Raw genomic sequence first — 12,160 nt, 5'->3', positions numbered from 1 at the left:
TCCCCCCCCCCCCCCCCCCCCGAGTTTAGCATCACAATATTTGATATTATATTATCCATAGCTAGTCTTCGTTACAGCTCCTAAAGGATCAAGTCACCACTTATTATCAATTATTTAAAGCGACAATAGTATAATAAATACTCTCTTTGACTTCAAAGTTCGTATTCCATGATGCAAGAAAATGATGAAGATAGAAAAATACAGTGTAGACATTTGTGTCAAATCTGACATAACGAAATATGACCTCAAGGACATTTTAGTCATATTCCTCAAATAGAACGTCGAGCTCAAGACTACACATCGAACTATTACTTAACAGAAAATAAGAGCTTTGGTTTCGGCTCATCGGGATAGAGATAAGCAAAAGAGAAATTTTCGTCGTTTGTGGATCATTCAGATAAATGCAGTAATTCGCAAAAGGGGAGTATCTTCATTTGCTTCATTCTTGATCAGCTCTAACCTAGAGGTCGGGATAAATTACTATTTATTTTTCATCTTGTGTTTTTGTGCTTGAATTACGATATCATTGAGCTCAAAGCTTATGAAACAACTCTCCAAGTACAAGAGTCCGCCAATAATTTTAGTTATGATGTTGATATTAACTCAGTTTGTAGTTCGTTGGTTCACAAATTATAGTTAAGTTATGAAACTTGAGATCATTGACTCAAATAAGTTCGGTATGTTTCGACTTGCACTTCGCGTGTAAAAATAATTTATGAGATTCAAAATATTTAAAAATTAGGAACTAAAAACAATGAGGTGTCATGAGAAAATTATTTTAAAGTATGTTTGACATTGGATTTTGACATTATAACTAAAAATACTTTTGACATCATAACTGAAAATCAAAATGAAAATTATATAATCTGTTATTTAAAAATAAAATATTTATTTAATTTTTTATTTTTTATTTTTATATTGGATAATAGTCAAACATTAATTTTAATCAGATTTTCACAATTTTTATCCATTTATTATCCTTGCAAACATTGAGACACAATACTACTCCGCCTAAAATTCTATATTTTGAAAAACCAGTCCAATTTTCACCTGAAACAATATTATTTAAGAACCGGAAAACATAAACAACCAACCGGCCGGTCAAACCAGAAGCCAGTGACTCGGATACTGGTTGGTGTTATTGTGAAAAAATCAAGAATAAGATCCACAAAGTGACAAATAGGCCGAGTCCCTTTCGCAGTGGCAATTGAAAACGAAATGCACAATCGTGATCACGAGAATTATTAGATAACCTTATTTTTTAAGTGAAAATCACTTTTAAATAATTTTTTGATGTGCAAAGATTTTTAAATAATATACTTAGTTGAAGTACAAAAACTTGATTACTTGCCTTAGAGACCAAGCAAACACTTCTATTTATTTTAAAACTTGTTATGTAGCCTTTCGTACTGCCTTTGAGATCATGAAAACTTGTAGAAAAGTTTTAGAGTCAAGCCATTTATACACCAAAAATGTACATCACTTTTGACATCATCCAAATTGACATGATTTGATTGGTGAAAAAATATTTTACGTTTTTAAGCTGTTCTACAACTTGTTACCATGTGGCCCAATGTAAAAAACTTATATACATTTAGCCTGATTGAAAGTTTTATATGTTAAGGTACTAACCAAAAGGATTAAATAAGAGTGTAAGCCTACGATGAATATCTTATGAAAAAGAGTATTCGTTCACGCCCTGCCTAAGCTCTCTCGCGATATCCAATGACTTGTCGATTCATAAAAATTGAAAAGTAGCATAACACAGTGTGGATTTCATATGGTCAATAAAGAAAGGGATGTACCATATCCGAAACGTACAAAATATAGTAAATACTGTAAAGGCAGTCGTGCATGTTTGGCAAAACGTACAACTGCTTAAAAGTTGACCAGACACTATTTTACCCACACATTCCGTATGATTTATAACTTTTAGTATCTTATTATCTACATATTTTGTAAGATCCACCACTTATAATCTAATTAATGTTTTGCCAAACATGCTTAAAAATAAATATTACTGCTTCATCATATCTAAGCACACTTCAATTGCAGGAGTCTCGTCAATTAATGATTGCAGCTCTTTATAATAATTTTTTAGAACACCTTCATCTGAAATTTGGGTGCAGTCGGGTTTCGGATTCTCTGTTTGTATTGCTGGTGTTCTCGTCTGCTCTTCATGGAACAACTTCAGAGCGTCCGACGTCGAAAGAGAATGCACGGGTTTATGTAACTGCTTCAACTTGTCTCTCTCTTCCTCTGTTTCGACTAATCTTTCCTTCAACTCATTGGGGAGGCAATTCAGAGCACTTCAAATAAAACAAATGATTATGTTAAATACAAAAAAGGGTAAGCAAGATGATGATATCTAGTTGATAGCAGCAAAAGTAAGTAATTATAAATGTTTTCCCGACTATTTTACTCGTTTACCTAGTGACGCCTCTGACAATACCCAAGTTGTATCCAGCCGATACCGATTGCTTAAAGCCAATGTTGAAGCCATTCTGCGCTGAAGCTTCTTGTCCTGCCATGAGACCTTCACGGTATCCAACCTAAAGAAATATTTCAACGGGAGTGACTAATAGTATGACTGAATAAATATTTACTTGGACACAAATTTACAAACAGCATTGTTTCTTTCTACTTTTATAGAGAGAAAAAAAAAAAAGGGATCAAAGTTGTAAGAATACTGTGACAAATTGGTTGCGTATTCTCTCCGACTCCCATTCATATGAGTCTCCATCCTCATTGTACCAGTCATCAGAACCATTATCTGTTGTTGCAAACTGAATGGAATTAGATACTCATGCACACCGCCAGGCACAGTAGCAAAACTACTGCCGGGACAAGTAATAAAAAGTAAAATAACAAAGGGTCTTAATAGGAAACATTGTGACTATAGCGACTTCAGTCAATCCAAAGTTGCAACAAAATAGCACAGAAAGATGAAGAAAGCCAATGTGCACTCGAAACTGGAAATGGACAACATTAGCTAATGAATTATCCAGTCATATAAAAGTTTGCAACTGAAAATAACCAGCAGTTGCTAATTAATAGATCATATGAAAATATGTACTTAGTAATATAACATAAAAAGTACCTGCACATCTATAGGAAGAGAGAGACAAATGGGAATTTCCCAGAACAGAAACTTATACAACTTAAACAATTACCAGTATAAGCATATTTGCATGCTAGGACATTCTTATTTCATTAAGACTTCATGTTGTCATAATGACCTTCGTTCACTGGAGGATAACCCCAATACCCCATTATATCACAACTTAGGCAGCAAGAACAGACTCGAATGGTAGTTCTTTTATTCCAGTAAGTTTCAATGAGACAGCATGCTGGGGCCAAGGCAAGAGACGAGGTGGTTCATAACAAGAGGCAGCCAGTGGCCCAGTAGGTCCCATCCTGGATTCCTAGCAGATGCTGAAATTTTGGAGATCGTTACCCCTAATTTATATGATGTGGTCAACGACCACAAGTGTGGTTACGAACTTAGTCTCTAATATATCAATGTCCTAGTCAGGTTATTGTGCTCTGAACAATCAAAAACATGCAGTAATGATTCTGCAGGCACTAAGACCTTCACAGTGCCTATCATGTAATATTGTTTCACAATACAATTAAAGAAATTTGTTTTCCTAATATTTGCATTAAATTAAGAATTCAATTAGAAAGACATCTTTGCAAAGAACGCAGTTGGGAGCATTCCTTCAGGATTTATTAGTTTACAGAAACTAGCTCATACTAAAACTCGTACCTTGTGCATCATTCAATGTATAATCAGCAGCTGATGTTGGAAAAGATTCAATACTTGATTGCTGTAGGGCCTCTCCATAGAGATCAGCAGCTATATGGCCTTCCATCTGCATAGTAAAAGACAAGTAAACAAAATCAACAAGAATAGTAATTCACAAAAAAGTCAGGACTGACACGACTTTTTGTTTGTTTTCTTCTCTTCGATTGTTCATCTGATTTTTGATTTTAAATTCTTTATCCCGAGTTGAATTAATTCTGAACTACTTTCTCCGGATGTCCTCAGATGGATGAATCAATGGATTGTAAACAAACAGCTTGTTCAACCTATGGCCAGTCACTGCAGACTCAATTCAATGGGTTGGTTCAGCTGAATGATGGGTGAAACCCAACCAAATCCAGTGAACTAGCCAATATAGATCAGGTGAACCACTCAATCCCATTATACCCAATTTAATACTTGAACACCAAATGTTTAGAGGAAATTCCCTAAAGAATTCCAAGTTAAAGAGTGAATAAGTACCTCATGTTGATTTGGAAAAACGTCAATTAACATTCAACATGACCTTACAGAACTATATCGTAACCGTCCAGCTCTTGTTCAGTTTGGTACCATACTAATACTCTCACCTTTCTCATATTTTTTTCTAAAGTACAATATACAAATTAGTCCAACAATTATTCAGTTACGAATAAAAACGGATTGAAGGGAGGGCACTACTAGGCTGTAGCCCAGTAATGCCCAAGCCCATGTCCAGTAAAAGTCCCAAAATAATGTTAAAATATTTTAATTTTAATCCATTAGCCCACCAACCATTAACCAACCCACCACAATTTGTAAAACCAGTTTCTTATTTTATACTTGGCCCAAAGATTTGTTTTAGTATCCAACAGCCCATTACCCAATTACCCAACAAATATCCTCTTCATTCCTTCCACCATTCCCGTCACTCAGATGCAAAATTTGAAAAACAAAAATTCCCAAATCTTTGAATAACCCTAGTGCCTAATTTGTGTATTATTTTTCCTAGCTACCATCTCACCGGAGAGCCGTCGACCACAAACAAGGAAGTACCTATGAAGAAGAGTTTCAGTTCGGCCAGCAACTACTTACTCCGAACCACATTTTTAGCTAGCAACTCGTTTTCTTAGATTATTGGTTAGTAATTGTGTCCTTTTTTAATACTTATATCGAAATAACTTCTTCTTTTTTCATTCATTGAGTTTCCTAAACTTTGAGGGTTAAATTATAAATTTATAACATATTCTGATGTTCTAAAATTTTTTGCTGTGTAATGTGTTTGATGATTTTTTAATTATGTTTATGGTTTTATACATTATATTTTTGATTTTTGATTGTTGCGAACTTTTAGTCTTTAATGAATTTTCTATTCAAATTTGTTTACAGGCATTTGATTAGTTTGTTTTTAAAGTATCGAAACAAGCTTAACAATTCATCTAACTACCTGTTCAAGTTGTCGACAACAAACTATATAAGCACTATGTAGATATTTTGTACATTAAATTTCTAAATTTTTGCCCTCCGTAACTTAAGTTCCTGGCTCCGTCCCTAGTTATGAATTAGTCCAACAATTATTCAGTACTCGACTATACATACTTTATAAACAATAAACAAAATGTAAGCATTATTCAACAACTGAAATCAGTTGCAATAGTGGAGTGGACGTGGTATAGTGAATAACTTGACATAGGCACCTCTTCTTGATTTGAAAAAGAAACAACCAAGGTGTCCATTTCCTAAAAAAACAAAACAGGTGAAATCTTGAAAACGAGCCTTCAAATACATGAAAAACAGCAACTAAAATCAATTAAACAATAAAAATAGTCATTTCCAGTTATATGTTCAAGTCAAAAAAATAAAAAAATAAAAATAAATAAATAACAAAACAAAACAAAAAAAAAACACAAACACACAAAAAATTGCACAAAAACTAAGAATTAAATTGACTCCAAGTTCTCTACCAACTGAAGGTTAGAAAAAGAAAGACTCTAAATTATTGAAAGGATAAATACTCCTTTAATATATTTTAAATCTGGTAAATAAAACTAATAATGAAATTGTAAAAATTTGAATCTCGAAAACTTAATTTCATTGGATTGGAATAAGTATAATAAAATCAAACAAGATCACATTAGAACTGTTCAGCCAGGTTCAATGCTTTTGCCAATTTTATTTATTTTTTTTCCTCCAAAGGAAGAAAATAGAAACGGAAAATTTAACCTATTTTCCTTTCTCTTCATCTACCAAAATTACTGCGCAATATTCTAAATCCTTATTCAATCAACTCCAAAACAGAAACAAAGAGACATTCTCCAATAAGAATAATAATAAAGCATTACCTTTTAACCTAATTTAAATTAGTCGGTGTAATTAAGGATTAGAGAGGAAAAAACATTAAATACTGTAAAGATTCATCATTCATACTTAATTGCAAATTGAAATCGCAGCAAAATGTAAATCTGGAGGCAGCAAAAAATAATAACAAATTCATCATTGACTCACCTCAGGAAGAAATCGGCGAAAGCGGGCTGCGTGTATGGAGGTTTCAGAGTACAAGAGATGAACGGGTACAAGTTAGAATTCAAGATTATGGTTTGGGTTCGGAGCCTGCCGTGTGGTCTGCAAAATTCAGGGGGAGAGAGTGGAGAGATAAAACTTGTTAAGAGACAAAAGAGAGGGACACACGGCAAAATTTGTTTAAAGGAGATAATTGTTTGAATGTTCACTTGTTTCAATTGCTCAAGCAAATTTTAAATATCGAGTTTTGATAATTAAAATTTATAAAATATTGGACATTACTATAAATGATATAACATCCATTAAAGCATCTAATGGATTTGATGACTTAACTGATAAAATACACATGTGACATCCCGTCATACTGTTAAACGTTGAGATGATCGAATTTTTAGTCACTAAACTTGTTGACGTCGAAATTTGTAAGAGTTAATTTCGAATCAACTTTAAGAAAGAGGTGCGATCAAAAGATCATCGCGGGTAAATTATTTTAAGTTTTTTCTTTGTTTTTGTGTGTCGAGTTTGTTGTTTTTTTTCCTATTCTTTCATTATTTATACATGATTCCCAACCGAAATTACGTCAAATCAGCTACAGTGCCAAGCTCGAAAGTTGGATCGTCGAATTCTTTTGTGATTGGACAATTAAGTCGGTAGCCATGTGCCAATGTTTCCCTGAGTAATGATGACCTGTGAAGAATTGAAGATTCCGAGCATTGGATTGGTAGCATTTGGGCGTTATTACATCACTTATGGCAAGTGTGCGAGATTGGGCGGGTGGTGTGACAAGGGGCAATCATAATGTCTCTCTTTTGTGAGGGCGGCAATGGAATGATGAACTTAGCTTTTTTTTTACCGAACTTAAATTTGCTAAAGTGGGGGCCTATGGACGATTTATAATGAGGTCAGAGTTCGGGGGTCAACAGTTACCCCCCAGGTCACTTCTGCATTAAAGGAAAATTGACCTCCTCGATTGGCTGTTCCTCTTCTCAAAGACCGCATTTATTGCAGAGCCAGGTGTCACTTTTTTATCGGCGTGAGTTGTCTAGCATTTGCCTTGGCCTCCTGGAGAAGTTTTGCTCAAAAAGACGTAGTTTTGGGCCGGGTGAATCTGAGCCGCTTATTTTCCCTCATTTTTTCATCGAATGGTCGGGGTGGAGTATTTTCACATTCTTAGTTTTTAAATACCTTTTGGCTGGCTATTTCTCTTTTTGCGATTTACTCTCTTCAGGGCAGCAAGAAAATTTTTTGAGCACGATTTTTTCTTTTTATCTGTTTGAGTGAGGTCATCAGATCCCAGTCCTTAGGTATTCCACTTCTTCCCCCACTCGTTCTATTTATTCCTAGTACTTTATTTATTCCCCTCAAGTATTCCACTTCTTCTAATTCATATGCTCCTTTTGGTAGGACCTTGGCTACTAGGTAGGGACCCTCCTAGTTGGGGCCCAAGGATCCACTCCCGGCCTCTTTCGTGGCGAGGAATATCTTCCTTAGGACAAGAGATCCTACTTCGAATTCTCATTTTCACACTTTTTGATTATAGTATCTTACATTTCGTTGTTTGTAAACGACGTTTCTGAGTTCGACGCCATTCCTCTTCTCTTCCACGAGGTTAAGTTCTCTGCGAAGAACTATTTGGTTTTCCTCTTCGTTGTAGACGGTAATGCAAAACGATGGGATGCTGAGTTCTACTGGAATCACGGCTTCCAAACCAAAGGCTAGTGAGAACAGTGTCTCGCCCGTACTAGTTCTCGTGGTGGTACAATACGACCACAACACACTGAGGAGTTTTTCGGCCCATCCCCCTTTTAGTGCATCCAGTCTTGGCTTTAGCGTGTGTTTGATCATTTTGTTAATGGCCTCGACCTAGCCATTTGCTTGAGGGTGGTTTGGAGTGGAAAAGTGTTTTTTGTTGCCAAGCTCTTCGCAAAAATTTGCAAGACGAGCATTGTCAAACTGCCTTTCGTTGTTGGTAATGATTGAGCGAGGTATGCAGAATCTGTATATAATATGTTTCTAGATGAAGTCGATTGTTTTTTGCTCGGTGATTTTTGCAAGTGGTTTTGCCTCGGCACATTTGGTGAAGTAATCTATGGCTATGATGGCGAACTTGACTCCACCTTTTCCCATGGGCATAGGTCCAATCAAGTCAATTCCCGACTTAGCAAAGAGCCATAGGGCCACTACCGGGTTCAATTCGTATGGCGGAGTTTTGATTAGAGGGGCTAGACACTGACATTTGTCACATTTCTTCACAAAGTTCATGGCGTCTTGCTTTAATGTGGGCCAAAAATATCCTTGGTGTAGGATTTTGTGGACTAGGGATTGCCCACCCAAATGGTTTTCGCACATCCCCTCATGTACGTCTCGCAAGGCGTATTGCGCTTCTTCCTCATTTAAGCACCTCAATAGGAGAGTAGAGTATCCTCTTTTGTAGGACTTCGTCCATCAACATATACTTGGCCGACCTAGTTCGAAGTCTTCTCACTTCGGTCGGATCTTCAGAGCATTTTCCCTTTTTAAGATGTGAGACGATTTCATCCATCCAACTCGGCTTGTAGTCTATCATCATCAGAGTTACTTCGGCTTGCTCAGTAGCAGGCCGTGCTATCTTTCCCATAGAAATGCTATTGAATCCCTCATTCCCTTCAATTATAGCCAAACGAGCTAAAACATCAGCGTGGTTGTTCTGGGATCAAGAGATCTGTTTGATCTGTACATCTTGGAAATGTTCGAGTTCTTTTTTGGAAACTCAAAGGTAACTGTCCATCCTTTCTTCTTTGGCCTGATACGTTCCATCGATCTGGTTGACCACCAATTTGGAATCACTGTGCAAGACCAGGTTGGAGATTGCCCAACTACCATTCTTATCCTGGAAATGAGGGGTTCTTACTCGGCTTCGTTAATCGAAGCCTTAAAGTCAAAAGGTACATCTTCGCAAAGTAGTTACTGGTGCGGGCTGATTAATACAATTCCTACTCCCAACCTGTCTCTGGTAGACAATTTGTCAACGAAGAGTTCCCAAGGAGCTTCTGGTGTTCGCTCCTCTCTGGGTTCATCGCTGAATTTTGCAACTAAGTCTACGAGGGCTTGACCTTTAATAGAGGTAGGGGTCTATATCTGATATCAAATATTCTGAGCTCTACTGCCCATTTGACCATTCTTCTAGATGTATCTGGTTTTTGCAAGGTTTGCCTTAATGGTGAATTGGTCCTCTATGGAGTGCTCCAAAAAGTAGGGCCTTAGTTTTCGAGTTGCCATGACCAGCGCATATGATAGCTTTTCCAGCGGAGAGTAACGGAGCTCGACATCGCAGAGTTCCTTGCTTGTGTAGTAAACGAAGTATTGTGTTCCATCCTCCTCCCGAATTAGAATGGCACTTATGGTGACGTCTCCTCCCTTTAGTTTTGAGAGTACGGGAGGTTGAGCTAGCTATTTCCCGAGGTTAACTCAAATTTTTCCCTCCCCAAAGGGTGTCGAAGAAATATTTACACCGATCTGTGGATTTTAATACGAATCGACTGAGGGTGGCAATTCTCCCTGTTATACTTTGCACCTTTTTTGGTCTAGTTGGGCCTTTCATGTTGATGATAGCTTGTATCTTTTCCGGGCCTGCCTCGATTCCACGGCTGTTTACCATGTAGCCAAGGAATTTTCCCGAGCTGACTCCGAAGGCACATTTCCTTGGGTTCAATTTCATCCCATATTTACTGAGGATATCAAACATTTCTGCTAGGTGCTGGCAATGGTCTCTAGCGCAAGTCCTTTTGACCAACATGTCATCAATATAAACTTCCATGGTTTTTCCGATCTATTAAGAGGACATCAAGTTCACAAGCTGCTGGTATGTGGCTCCTACATTTTTTAGACCAAACAGCATCAGCATTACCCTGCAGCAGTAAAGACCTCAATCAGTGACAAACGAGGTATGCTCTTGATGTGGGCCGTATATTGGTATCTGGTTGTACCCAGAGTACGTGTCTATAAAGCTGAGTGGTTCATGTCTAGCAGTGACATCCACCATTTGATCTATTCTTGGTAGGGGAAAGCTATCTTTAGGGCATACTTTGTTGAGATCGGTAAAATCTATGCACACATTCCAGTTTTCATTGTGTTTCTTTATGAGAACCGGGTTTGCAATCCACTTGGGATATTTCTCCTCTTGTATAAACCCATTGTATAATAGTTTCTATACCTCTTTGTTAAACGCTTCATACCTGTCCGGGTTCAAAGGGCAGTGTTTTTGCTGTCTCGGTCTAGTTGCGAGGTCAACATGCAGCCTGTGGCAAGCAATTGTGGGGCTAATTCCTTTCATGTCTTCATGATCCCAAGCAAAAACGTCGAGGTTCTGTCTGAGGAAATTCATAATTTCACTTTGGATCGAATTTCGCAACTCGTTCCCAATCTTGAGTGCTTTTGATGGGTCGTCGTCACACACTGGTATTTCTTCCAATTTTTCCACGATTTCTCTTCCTTCGATTTTGGTGCACGGGTCTAGTGACCGAGTTCGGGTTCTCATGTGTGGGCCATGTATACTCCTAGTGGTGACTTTCAGTTGGCATTTTTTGGCAAGTTCTCAACTTCCTTTGACTTCGCCCACGCCATGAGGTGTGGAAAATTTGATCGAATAATGGTAGAAGGATACCACCACTTTCAAACCGAATATCAAAGGCTGTCCCATGAAGGCGTCATACGGTGACGAGGTGTCAAACACTATAAACTCAAAATTCATTCTGGTTTGGCGAAACACCGATCTAACCTGAACAGTGAGCTGGATTGATCCTTTGGCCAAGGTCAGGTTTCTACTAATCCAAGGACCATATTAAAGTATGGTCGCACGAAGTTGGCAGGTATGCCCATCCATTCGTAGGTGTTGCTAAAGAGAATGTTGATGGCGCTTCCAGTGTCAACTAGGACCTTTGAGATATTTTTCCCTGCCACAGGTATTGAGACTACCAGGACTCCAGGATAAGGATGTGGGTCAGCTTCTCTTTCATCAAAGGATGGTCATCCGTAGGTCTTTTGAAGTGTTTCTCTGTTATGCCGATCTCAGAAAGATCTACGACGATGGGTTTTTTTAGTCTAGCTTCTCCGATTCGTGCGTTTGGCCTGCCTCTTAGCATGTTGTCCGAGGTTTTGGCAGGTCAATATTGCACGCCCTAGCTTCCATTTGGTCTCCTCGTACGATTCCAATCACATACTGAGTGTGAAATTTCATGCAGTAGTGATAAATTGACGTGGCGGCCTTCAGCTTGTGCAATATAGGCCGCCCCAATACGGCATTGCAGTTGGACGGCAGATTGACTATCACAAAATCAGCTAAATCCTTTTTTGGCAAGGAGCTTCGCCTAGTTCTACAATGAGGACAATCTAACCTTGGGCCTCGATAGGATCTCTCGAGAACCCCTAAAGTTTCCTTAGGTAGGGCTGAAGATAACGCTCCAATATTTCCAACTGCCTTAAGGTTCACAAGTACAGTATATTGACTAAGCTCTCATTGTCGACTAGCATCCTTTGTATTTTTACCCCAGCTACTAGCATGGTGATTACTAGGGCATCGCTCTGATCCTGGAGAATCCCTAGGGAATCCTCCTCTGTGAACCAAAACCATTCAGGGTTTGTACCAATCTATGGGGTTCGTTCTTCGTAGTTCAGCATGATTTGTGCATTCTAGGCTTGACTACGCCTTGCCTTTCTAGACCCCTCTATATACTGATTTCCTCCGACCATCATTCAAATCTCGGCTCGTGAAGGAGGATTACGGTTGGGAACTACCTGCTGAGTTATTATGGTGGGACACTGCTACAAAGGCTGTTGTGGTGGAGGTCGGTCTGCCTCTTTCACTTTGGCAACGTACTC

The 12,160-nt window shown here is 38.1% G+C and overlaps 1 protein-coding gene across 2 annotated transcripts; it reads right to left on the bottom strand.

The window, feature by feature from the left end:
• Window positions 1–1,774: 1,774 nt before the first annotated feature.
• Window positions 1,775–6,489, bottom strand: LOC111410238. Of its 2 annotated transcripts, XM_023040499.1 has the most exons (6): window positions 6,290–6,489; window positions 5,482–5,523; window positions 3,770–3,875; window positions 2,691–2,773; window positions 2,431–2,552; window positions 1,775–2,309 (listed from the first exon to the last, which is right to left on the bottom strand). In XM_023040499.1, the coding sequence occupies exons 2-6, from the start codon at window positions 5,518–5,520 to the stop codon at window positions 2,018–2,020; spliced, it is 642 nt and encodes a 213-aa protein (XP_022896267.1). In that variant the 5' UTR covers window positions 5,521–5,523; window positions 6,290–6,489; the 3' UTR covers window positions 1,775–2,017. The 2 variants fall into 2 exon arrangements, with proteins under 2 accessions (XP_022896267.1, XP_022896268.1); XM_023040500.1 differs by lacking the exon at window positions 5,482–5,523 and having other exon boundaries at window positions 6,290–6,486.
• Window positions 6,490–12,160: the final 5,671 nt, after the last annotated feature.

The sequence above is a fragment of the Olea europaea genome, chromosome 15 (assembly GCF_002742605.1).
Source record: "Olea europaea var. sylvestris chromosome 15, O_europaea_v1, whole genome shotgun sequence".
Taxonomy (NCBI): Eukaryota; Viridiplantae; Streptophyta; class Magnoliopsida; order Lamiales; family Oleaceae; genus Olea; species Olea europaea.
The sequence above is the reverse complement of the archived record's forward strand: the minus strand, read 5'-3'. Positions and strand labels throughout refer to the sequence as shown.

Bases quoted from the DNA above. Each gene is read 5' to 3' on its own strand.
- LOC111410238 (XM_023040499.1), bottom strand. From the start codon at position 5,520: ATGGACACCTTGGTTGTTTCTTTTTCAAATCAAGAAGAG. The intron at 3,876-5,481 runs GTGCCTATGTCA...TTTACTATGCAG, and splicing joins CTTTTTCAAATCAAGAAGAG to ATGGAAGGCCATATAGCTGC. The intron at 2,310-2,430 runs GTAAACGAGTAA...TTTTATTTGAAG, and splicing joins ATTGTCAGAGGCGTCACTAG to TGCTCTGAATTGCCTCCCCA.